Here is an 11,380-nt window from a genome sequence, read left to right on the forward strand (position 1 = left end):
TGAGCAGCCAAAGTACCCATGGTAAACATTCTGCCTGCGTTCGCTTTTGTAATTAGGTTTTGGGGTCCTGAGATGAACTTTGCAGTTGGAGATTGTGTATACTTCAGGACTCAGATAAGATTACAGGAAACAAAATGCTATTAGCATCGGCTATAAAAAAAATCAGGCCTACGAAGCATTTTATTTGTTTCTGTACCCTGCTTTGCAGAGCCACGGCATTTTCATCCGTTCATGGTTTAGGATTAACCTCTCACCCACTTCTTTGCTTGCTTTTTGTGCATTAGGGAGAAAATATCGACTCTGATTAGTTTCTTAAACTGTAACTGCTCAAGTTTGTACTGCGCAGGATGTGCCACAAAGATTAGAGTGCATTTACTCATGGCACATGATGAAGTGCATGCGGACTTCGGCAGCAGTTTTTAATGAATCCAGATATGATAATAAAACACTGTTGGCATCTTTTGATTTGCAAAAATCAACAAACTGGCGACCTTACATTTTTTGCATTGTATAATAAATTGTCAACTTCATTTTTACATCGCAAAATTATGCTGAAGCAGAGCCCCGCTTTAAAAACAGTTTGTTCAGGGAAAATTAATCACATTACTTCATACACTTTGTCGACAGGAGGTCAGAAGTACACTGTAGCAGAAATTCGATTGTTGTAACGGTGTTCGTTGTAGCACAGTTTAGCTGTAATAATTCACTCTTGCCTAATGCGGCTGGCAAGAGCTATTGGTTTTGTCCTGTTCCTGAACAAAATTTAATTCTTTGAATTCACAAATTAACTAAATTCCTAATGAGTTCAGTGGAATATTTAGAGACATTACTCATACTAATGTGCATAGTGAGACTTTAAAATACCGCATTTACTCGCGTAATTTGTGCACCTCTAGTTTATTACACAGGATTTTTTATTTTAAACTTTCACTCACGCATTTTACACTCCCAGCTGCACCAGACACCAACATTTACACGGGTGCGCACAAGGAATGCAGGCTTGTAAAGATTGGCGCGGCCGCGTCACCGTGTGCAGCTGCAAAAGGTGTGAGTGGCAAGGGGACAAACTGTGCGCCGTTTATCTGGCTCGCTCTCGCTGGCAATCGTTTTCTCGAATGAAGAGTTGTGAGAGCTAATTCCGGTAACCTCCAGCGCACGGCGGAATTCGAAACTGTATTATAGCCTTTTATCTCCATTCACTTCCGACTACTAGCTTTACGATTGTATTGTTGCGTGCTTATTCAAGAAGGAATTTTTTTTCCTTCATTTGTTTGGAGTCAACTTTTTTTTGTAAGGCAAGAGCATTACTTGGCTCATTGTGCGGAAACTCCGCCATCATCATAAACATGGCATGGCATGGCTGACTCCATATCAGAAGGTTGCGTGTTCGAATCATGTCCGGGTCACCAAATCTGTCGGAGCTAAGGCGAGGAAGAACGTCATTACCCGACCTGGACCAATAGGCCACCGGCATTCATTGGGTTTATTGGCGTTGGCACTGACAATTTTGTGCAGAAACGCCGCACTGGAGCAAATGACACGGTTGTGATGTCCACCTAGGAGTGTTACTGCACCATTTCATTTCCTCAAAAACAACTAAATTAGGCCGCCGGCATTAACTGGGCTCATTGGGGTTGTCAACATTATGGCAGAAACATTGCACTGGAGCAAACAGCGTGGTTGAGGTGTCCACCAAGAAATGAGAGAATTACTGTGCCATTTCATTGCCTCAAAAAAACACTAATTTAGGCCACTGGCGTTCACTGGGTTCATTGGTGTTGGCATTGACAACGTTGTGGCAGAAAAGCAGCATGCTCTCGCATTTACACATCAAAAGCATTGCTTAGGTGCCCTCATAAATTTTTTTTCAGTCAATAAGGAGTATGAGTTGGGGGAGTGACGTATAGGTGGCAATATGCGGTATATATTGCGCGTCAGGACCTTTGTAGAGTTTTTATTTTACATCATCTTCATGAAATCTCCACATAATTGAATCCACATAATGAAATCTCCACATAATGCGTTATATGCATTTCTGAAGTGACAACTTCAAAACCCTATAACTTAAGCTCTATGATAGGCAGGAAGACAATTTTACCCTTATTGCATTCCTTAGTATCAAGAGGACCCAATGGCATACATATCAGCAAGTTTTCTGCAGCAAATTTTTTTCAAAGCTCTTCACAAGATACATGCATAAAAATTACGTAAGTGCTCAAGGAATTGTTTTACATAAAATTAAATGACATATTTAGAATCGGCACACAAAAATACATGTTCCCTGAAGGTTTCTTAACCGTGACTTCATTAATAAAATTTTTTTGTCAAGACCAGGCTCCCCCCTTAACACAAATTAATAAAGAAACAAGACATTTTAATTTTTTTTATGTATGGCTCTCTGTGGTATTTATATAAATTGCACGCAGTATGAACAGACTACAACTGACGGAGGATCAAGCGACTGCATACCTTTTTTGGAACAGCTTGAGGGCCAGCAACGAGAATAGAGCTATGCTCATGAAAAGCAGGATAAGTGCGTAGATAATCTCTTTCAGTGTATTGCGAATGTTGCGTATAGCCCGGCGTACCTGCAGAAACAAGAGTGCCATTATCACTTAAGTGGGTCTGCGTTTACTCACAGGCCACTTCCTCGAAGCAAGGGCATTTGCTTTTTCCACAGCAAAGGTGAGCACCCTGCAGCCCTTGCTAGCCTACCAATGCTTGCGCTTGGTTATCAGCACCATTGTTGCGCTTTCACTTGCTCTTAAAGGGACACTGAGGACTAACAAAGTCCCAATGAATATTCTCAGTAAAAATCAATTTAGGGCTCTTTCTGGGTATGTTCATGTTTGTCCAGCATCATAAGCTCATTTATCGATGAGAAAACTGGATTTCAAAATATTCTTGCCAGTCCAGTCGAACTCGTGACATCCTTACGGAAAAGAACGGGTTGCTGCCAATTTGGAGATAAGCACAGCCTCAAGGTTCTACACCAAAAGTCTGTGTCGATGCGCTCATTTCGTTTCGTGCTCCTTTCTAGCTTATAAAAGCTCAGCTTTCAGTGAGAATGAGCTCTCTGTGATTATAACACTGTACCCTGTCAAAACAGGCCTACATCTATTTGTCCTCAGTGTCCTCTTAAAGGAAGTTCTCTTCTTTTCTGTTTCACAGATATAATATTGGCGGCACATCTCTAATGATTCAGGAACTACTTCAACAAAGAATCCGGACTTAGACATCTCTAGTTCAGCAGCTTTTTCTTTCCTATGTCAAGTACTGCGCAGTACAAGACCTGATGTATTCAGATTAACACTTTTCCATTCTGTGTAGGTAAAATGAAGAGGCTAGGGATTCCAGGGCTTGTAAGATCTCACATATTCCACTACAAAGGAGATGGAATAATTATAGGCTTGTTCGGTTTTGGCTCTATTCTATACTCTATTTCTGTGCCACTATGCTTCTCAATTTTTTCCCATTGCTAAGTCTGTCAACCTCGCTTATTCTGTTTCATGTTATCAGATTGACTTTGTTGTTCACGCTGTTCACCGACTTTTGAGTGAACAAATTTATGGGTGTGATTGGAAAATGATGGCAATAGCAGTCACCGAAGTCTTCACAACATTCAGTGTCATAAATGATGAATGAAAAATTATACAAAATAAGGGTCAAGCACTAATGATGACTGCCTAAAAATATCAGCAAAAAAACATTTTCCACAAAATATCTGTGCACACGCAAGTAAGTTATGCACCAAACAGTAGATAGTGAACCATGATCTCAAGAACAAAAATACAGAAAAGTGGAAATAAAAAATTTAGGGGCAATCAATTTTACTGATGTAGACGAAATGCGATAGCATTGTTTTTTCACTCCCCAATCAATTCCAATTCCGACTGTGCAACTATGCAAAACATGTCACATTAAGAGATCATGGAGAGTCTTCATATGACTACCGGCGCAGTGGAGCATCGGTCAAGTGATGCGCCACTGCACTAGCAGATGGCTGTTTCAAACTGAGGAAGGAGAACATGATCAACTGTTTTCCCTGAGTAACCTCTCTTGTAACATAGCACTGCAGCGTTATGTATATGGTACAAAAAGCTGGCAGTGTATGCCAAATCCAATCCAATCTGGTTCCAATTTATACTGTAGCTGGATACAATTCAAATCTGCAGTGAAGCTCTGCTCACATTCAGTACCGCAGAACAGAATTCTTCCGTGACAAAATGCAGACTGTTGTAAAGCTTTTCTTGTAAAGCTAATCATGAGACGAAATTATAAGCTCAAGAATTTTGATGGCTCTGGGTTGTTTGATAGGGCCAAACATTAAAAAGCTGACGTGAGACGAAATTATAAGCTCAAGAATTTTGATGGCTCTGGGTTGTTTGATAGAGCCAAACATTAAAAAGCTGATTTCTTTTGCTTGTTTAATTGCTTAGGGGACTAATACTGGACACCACGGACTGTGGCCAGTGTTACCAACTGCTGTTTTTTTTTTTAAGTTTTATTCTACAATAGCAACATTTTACTAAGCGCGGTACTGTAGAATTGCCCACTGAATGACATTTGTCATGTGAGAAAAGTAATCAGTCCCATTTTGCACACGCCTTGAAAATGTGCTAGCACTTCTCACTTTACTGACAGGTAAAAAATCTCATATCTGACAGTGAATTCCATCCTCTTTATTATAACATCAATATTTTGAAAATGTTTGACTTGTGACACTGCATGCCATTAGAGAAACTTAATGAATCCCTTTAAAATTAATACTAGTAAAATTATATTACGAATTGAGTTTTGGCATGCCCATACTTCTAGCGAATATAGCTAACGGTCCTCTTTCATTTAAAGCACAACATTACGTTTCTCAGCTTGCTTAAGGGCTACCTTGCAAAAAGAACCATATTCATGAGCTTAGATATGTTTCTCTACTTCCGTGCTTGGGGCAAATACATTGTCTCCATACAAGCCAAAGGGCATTGCAGCTCCTTACCTGTTTGTTTTCTGCAAAATTGACCATAAGGAACGGCCGTAGCGGCCGTGTGCAGCGAATTCCAATGCCCGGAAAGCCACCCATCTCCATAGAAGCAAATATGACCATGTCAATGAGGGTGACCCCGACTACACCCATGACGACCAAGTTCTTGGGGTCCTTCCAGAACACTTCTGCCCGGCTGAAACTGGCCGTTTGCACAAGTCGGAATGTGTAGAAGCTCAGGCAGATGAATTCTATCAGCATGGTGGCCTAGGGTGGACAAGAAGGGTGGAATAGAAACAGTAGGTGTGAGCAAAAGGATAAAACTGGAAGTGCAGCAGTTGACATTTTTAGTGCATTAGCACTTATAGTGGCCATTCCCCACATTTAGTCATTGCGTGTTTGTCTGTCAGTTTTTCTGAAGCCTGTTTTGTGGCAGGCTGCTCGGGAATAGCAATCTGGATCGCAAACCAACCCAAGCAACCCAAGTCCCAGCGATGGCAGCACCTGCCATAGAAGGGCAGTGGTGCATCACTCGACTGCTGCCCCACTACGCCAGCAGTGGTAGGAAAACTCCCAGGGATTTATGAATGTAGAGAATTCTGCATATATGGACATTAACCCATTATCGCTGTTCGAACAACTGCCATCCATGAACACTGAATCTGCATGAACACCGGAACCAAAGTGGAAACTGAACTGCTAGCGAATCTAATTCGCATTTGGCCTATGCAAATCGACCATAATTGTTTTTTAAATATTCTTTCATTCCAAAATTATAGCATGTGTATTAAGAGAAATCCTGCAACAATGTCCAAAAGGATATAACTAGATGTTCTGATGTTGACTTGAAGAAATTCTTGCCTCTAAGATATAGCAGTACACGGATGGTGAGTGGAATGGTGCAATCCAACGATAGTTTATGGTTTATGGGGTTTAACGTCCCAAAGCGACTCAGGCTATGAGGAACACTGAAGTGGAGGCCTCCGAATAATTTTGACCACCTGGTGTTCTTTAACGTACACTGACATCGCACAGCATACAGGCCTCTAGATTTTCACCTCCATTGAAATTTGACCGCCGTGCCTGGGATTGAACCCGCGTCCTTCGGGTCAGCAGCCGAGCGCCATAACTACTGAGCCACCGCTGCGGCTTCCCAGTGATATGTTCCTGCTGTCTCCGCCTATTATTGACAATGAACAAGTGAATTTTCAGCGAGGACACATCATGAGAATAATTAGTAATAATGGCAGGTTGATCATTGTACTTTAAAGGCACCAAAACCACACAAACACATGCACGAGAGAAGAGAGCAGGACAGAGGCAGGTTGTCTGAAATTTTTAGCTAGCTATACTGCCCTTACAAATAAATTTGCTGATATCTTTTGCTTTTATGTCTGCATTGTATCGTAATGTCTCTTCTGCATAGGCCAATATGCTGCCTTGCGGTATGATTAAATAATAAATAAATAAATAATCTTTGTGTCCACAAGAAGAGACCAGGATGACAGTGGGCATCATTCCTTCCTAGCGAAGACTGCAAAATTGCTTCCGCTTGCGTATCCGCAGAAAATAACATAGTATTTCATTTCATTTTGGACAAAACAAGCAAATTCAGAGCACAATTATATTAGTAATAAAAAAAAAACTGACCACGATACACCACCTCTGAAATTGTACGATCTGTCCAGAAATTTGGACGGGAAGAGCAAATGCCCATGCCTCCAAAAGTAATGGAGCAATCAATGACTAGAATCAAAGATACCTAGGTTCAATAAAGTAAGGCTTGACAGCACTGTATTTGGCATGGTGCAAATTCCTGAAACGTACCCAAAGGGGAAGTTCACAGCCATGAACAGCCGGCCTCTCGAATACCGCCAGTAGATGATTGAGAAGAATAAAAATGTACAGGACAGACTGGAGACCCCAGTGGTGATAGACATTGTAGATTCTGGAAGAAAAAAAAATTAAAAATGCAACACTTCTTTTGCAATTGTCTGCAAAGGTTCACAGCTACCAGCAATATATAGAAGCTGCACAAGACACTGCTCAGATGACTATACATTATCTTTTCGCTAAAAAAGAAAATTAAACCTGATTTTGCAGTACAGCTTTATCATCAACCCTGAACTCATGAAGAACCCTGAAAAGTACCATTTTTCCATCACAACACAGCCCAGAGATAAAATGTTTAATTTAGGTCAGCATCTATGGAGCAATGGAATGCTAGCCACAAAACAGATAACTCATGAGTGCAGGGTCACGCATTACAGAGATACAGGTGCAGCTGTGCTCTAAATGCCGCTGGACAGACAGGAAACTGTCACAAGCGACAGACCCAAAAGAAAGTGAGTGACACTACTCAAAAGCTTGTGAGGCACATTTTTCAGCTAAGCTGATAGAATTCGAACTGTTGGTTAATACTCTGTACTTCCTTAACAACACCTGTGGTTCACCTGTGTGTAAATTATTTTAGGTAACACTACTGTTTTTATCCAAATATAATGTAACCACTATGTATGAGTTGCTTTTGTGGTTACTGAACAGCAAAAAATTTAATTTAACGAATAGCATTGATTCAATTACAATGCGAGCAGTGACTTCTCACTCCTGCTATAGGAACAAGCAAACTCTTGTTACGTTCAAGAAAATATGGTGCTTTAACTAATGCACATTTATACCACATAAGCCTCATTATTACAGAATTATAAAGAGGTAGCAGAAAAGTCTTACAGGCTAAATAAAGTGCATGCATTCAGCTCTTCACATATATAACACAAAGCTATACAAACCTGACTGCTTTTTCAGTCATTTGGAAATCTGAGTGATAGCTTTCCATAGCATCTCTAACAAGTGCGCTTGCTATTACAAGGTCCTGCAAAACAAGAGATGTAAAAAAAACATCACAATTCAACACAGAAAGCCGATATGCAGCATATAGTCAGTGTTGTTTCCAAAACATACAGCCAACTCCCAGTGCATGAAATTTGCAATAAATAAATGTGCATGTATAGCATTTTGCATGACAGAAAATTTCATAAAAACTGGTAAAATTCTGCATTCTGCAGCCCTAGGTTTAAGCACACTGAGGAGCGCTAATGGATAAATAAACCACTGATGTTCGTGTTTCCGCTACCACGTTGTTGCAGTTATTACAATTATTATTATTATCACAAAGACATATAAGGCTGTGAGAATATCCTTTATTAGTATTTTCTTCTCTAGCAAACTTTTGTGGGAAAAACCTATGTGTCGTGTTATATCTCAAGCCACAATGCAGAACAGTTGATCACTTGAGATTATCTCTTATTACCACTACTGCAGCTAATTATTATTATTATTCAACATGCTTGATACTTAGAGTGCAACTGAAATAAAGTGGTTCCTCCTTTCCAATTTTGCAATGTGTCACATAAAACCAGTCATGTACGGTGGCTGAAGTTTTCTAAAGTTAAAGGCAAGCGACAGAAAGATTAGAATCGCAGCACCTTGGTCGCTGCCTCCTCACTGAAAAGTGCACCTGTTTCTCGAAAACTTTCCAAATCTACCTAGATGCAATAAAGCAAGACTATTAACTGCAGATGCCACTTACCCTTTCCAGAACAGGAGCATCTTCACCTTCCCTGAGCTGCGCCAACGCGTCCTTCGCCTCCAAGTCGATGCCAGTCTGTTCCCCATCCTTGCGGAAGGCCACTGTTGGCTCCCCGCGTACATCCACGTCATTCTTCTTGTCCTGGAGTATTCTGTCACGGACGACTGCGTCGAAGCTGGAGTAGCTTCCAGAAGGCGTGTTGTCTTCCGTTGGAGTTGCGCTGCTGGTCGGCTTGAGGACAGCGGCCGCCAGACTCAGCTTCCGGTTCAGCGCTTCTGGAGCCAGGCTGACCCTGCGGCCAAGGAACAGTTCGGGAGGAATGTAGCTGCCTCTCCGTTCGGGGCGTACACTCCCCCGGCGAACCGCGGCAAGGCCTTCGAAGGGCAGCAGGCTGTCCCGGCGTGGCGGGACAACACCTTCTTGTCGCAGACTCTCTCGGCGTGCCGCGACATAGCCTTCGGGGACCAGGCTGTCGCGGCGAGTGCCAGACATCATCTGCGACTGAAATTAAGATGTGCGTGGAACACAGCCGTGGTGTTAACATGTTCGCCTAAGAGAGGTGTACTTAAGTATATCATGCGGAGATGCGGCTAGAAACTTTAAGCACACAGGAAGCTTACGTGACTGCTGTAATGATTGGAAGTGGTAACAAGCTAGGTATATGCATGCACTGAGTGATTAGTTTACCTGTACAAAAGATACGGATGCTGAGGAGCTAGATTCTGACTGCCCTTAATTATAGCAGCATCTATCAACCATATTAAATGAAACTATCTCTGCCAAATAAAGGCCTCTTATTTGCAGCCTTGCCACACCATTGGCAGATATATATATACACTTAGAAGCTAAAACACTCACTGTGATGACTGAATGAAATTTGTTGAACCAATATATACATGGGAGTTTAACATGCTTTCAATACAATTTAGCTTTTGCTCTGGGATCTGTGCTCATGCCTATTTGTGCAACCATTGACACAATTTTTACTTAGCTTGGAAAGTGAACATGCATGTAAAGGCATTAATTGATGGAATATCTGTCTTCAGTGAAGCAGCCAAATCATAAGTTTACTAGTGCATTTAGTGCATAAGCTAAGCTAGAACTGCTCATCAACATAGGCTGCAAAGAGATAACCTATCCAACATGCTCGAGCAAAATAGTACATGCCAGGGGCTCCAGAGAAAAGTACTCCGTTTCCATTGCGGCTAATTTGACGAACTGCCATAGGCAGGGAATTTTATTTTTCTGCCGCTGCCGGCACGTGTACGCGTTCTTTCCACAATATAAAACAGAAAGTCACGAAGTAATAAAGAAGAGGCTCCTACCAGAATCATGCTTCGCATCATGGTTGAGTGCAGCTGGGGGGCTGGCGTACCAGCTCAAAACGAAAAAAAAAAAAACAGCTGTGTACCGCTGGGAAAAAAAGAACAAAAGCCAACCAATGACTCAAAAATCGACGCTACGCACTGCAGAGACTTCGACCTCGGCTGGTGCAGTTGTACATAGTGCGTGCGGCACGGTATGAGGGCGACTAAACGCGCAGGACCTTTTTTGTTTTGTTTGTTTCAACTGAGTTCGAGCCACAGGTGCGAACCTCTAGGGGGGTCACGGGAGCAAGGCCATGTCAACATACTATGACGACTTGCCTTTGTTCACATCGGCGCCGTCAAACGTGCCGATTGATTCGATACACATGTTCCAGCCAGCCAGTGTCGCAATTACGATGCGACGGATTAATACTATCAGAGATACAAAGGTTAATTGGCGTCAAAAACAGAAGCGTGCAAACTGTATTCAGAAGCATCGATAGCAATAATGAAGCACAGGGAGCAACTATAGTACGATCCAAAAAGTATGCACTGGGCTACCTGTTGTCACCTGTCCGAGAGCCGATTGCTGGGAGCGTCGCCGCACTGCCCTCCCGGAGTCGAGCGTACGATTTGAACATGACTTGCGGGAGTATTTTTCAGGACGAAAAAAAGGCGCACACTTGCGTATGTTCACGATCACCTGTCCATCGCGCAGGTGTTGAGCGCTTCCCCGGTTCTGAAGGTCCGGCGTTTCAAGCGCCGCGACTTTTGACAGCTAGGCCACGCCACACACGCAGCGACAGAGCGCGGAGCGCGCAAATGCGGGAATCCACCCCCTTGCAAAACTGCCAGTCCGCTGCGAGCGCACCGGAGCGGATAAAGTTACGGTCCGATGCGGGTTGGAAGGAGGCGTTGCGCTTTTCAGCCCACGCTCGGCCCATCCGCTGTAATCGTGCATAAAGCGTCAACATTACAGGTGGAAAGCGAAATAAATGAAATGAAAGAAATCGATTGAGCCTACGTGGTCGAACTAGTCATTCGCCATTACTGAAAAACTGCGCACTTGCTGTTCACGCGTTTTATATCATAACTCAATTAGGCTAGCACGCTGCGTCTACCCTTCGTTCACCTCCATATTTGAGGTTCCTTTCGGTTGAAATCATTTCGTGGTACCTTATTCAGAGTTTTAATCTAACGCAAAGGCACGAGCTTCATCTACAGCTCGCGCAGTCACCAAAGTTTACCACATCATACTAGGTTTTGAGTCATAGTCAATGGCCTACTTTAAAATTTCGCGGGGTTCAATGTCAAGGTTAGAACCGCAGTTATGACCTTGGCCAAACCACCGCCCTAAATATAGCTCACGCTGCAAAACAAGAACCGAAACTAGTGTCTGTGCCCTGACAAGGAAAAAAGAAGAACAAGCTCATCTGAAGCAGCTGAAGTGGGAGTGGTGAATAATATATTAATTAGTTGAATATGAAACTTTACCATATGCATATT

At 42.5% G+C, this 11,380-nt stretch overlaps 1 protein-coding gene across 3 annotated transcripts in view; it reads right to left on the reverse strand.

Annotated features, from left to right (window-relative positions):
• LOC144133504 (uncharacterized) overlaps positions 1–11,181 on the reverse strand; it is a 29,422-nt gene extending 18,241 nt beyond the window's left edge. The window contains exons 1-6 of one of the 3 annotated variants that reach the window (XM_077666648.1): positions 10,436–11,181; positions 8,568–8,859; positions 7,768–7,850; positions 6,806–6,926; positions 4,994–5,245; positions 2,470–2,588 (exon numbers count right to left, since the gene is read on the reverse strand). In XM_077666648.1, the coding sequence (XP_077522774.1) occupies positions 2,470–2,588; positions 4,994–5,245; positions 6,806–6,926; positions 7,768–7,850; positions 8,568–8,859; positions 10,436–10,515 (947 nt within the window). In that variant the 5' untranslated portion in view covers positions 10,516–11,181. Of the gene's footprint in view, positions 1–2,469; positions 2,589–4,993; positions 5,246–6,805; positions 6,927–7,767; positions 7,851–8,567; positions 9,069–9,892; positions 10,077–10,435 lie in introns of those variants that run through there. The other 2 variants (XM_077666647.1, XM_077666646.1) reach the window with 2 other exon arrangements.
• Positions 11,182–11,380: the final 199 nt, after the last annotated feature.

Source organism: Amblyomma americanum, chromosome 5 (assembly GCF_052857255.1).
Source record: "Amblyomma americanum isolate KBUSLIRL-KWMA chromosome 5, ASM5285725v1, whole genome shotgun sequence".
NCBI classification, from domain to species: domain Eukaryota; kingdom Metazoa; phylum Arthropoda; class Arachnida; order Ixodida; family Ixodidae; genus Amblyomma; species Amblyomma americanum.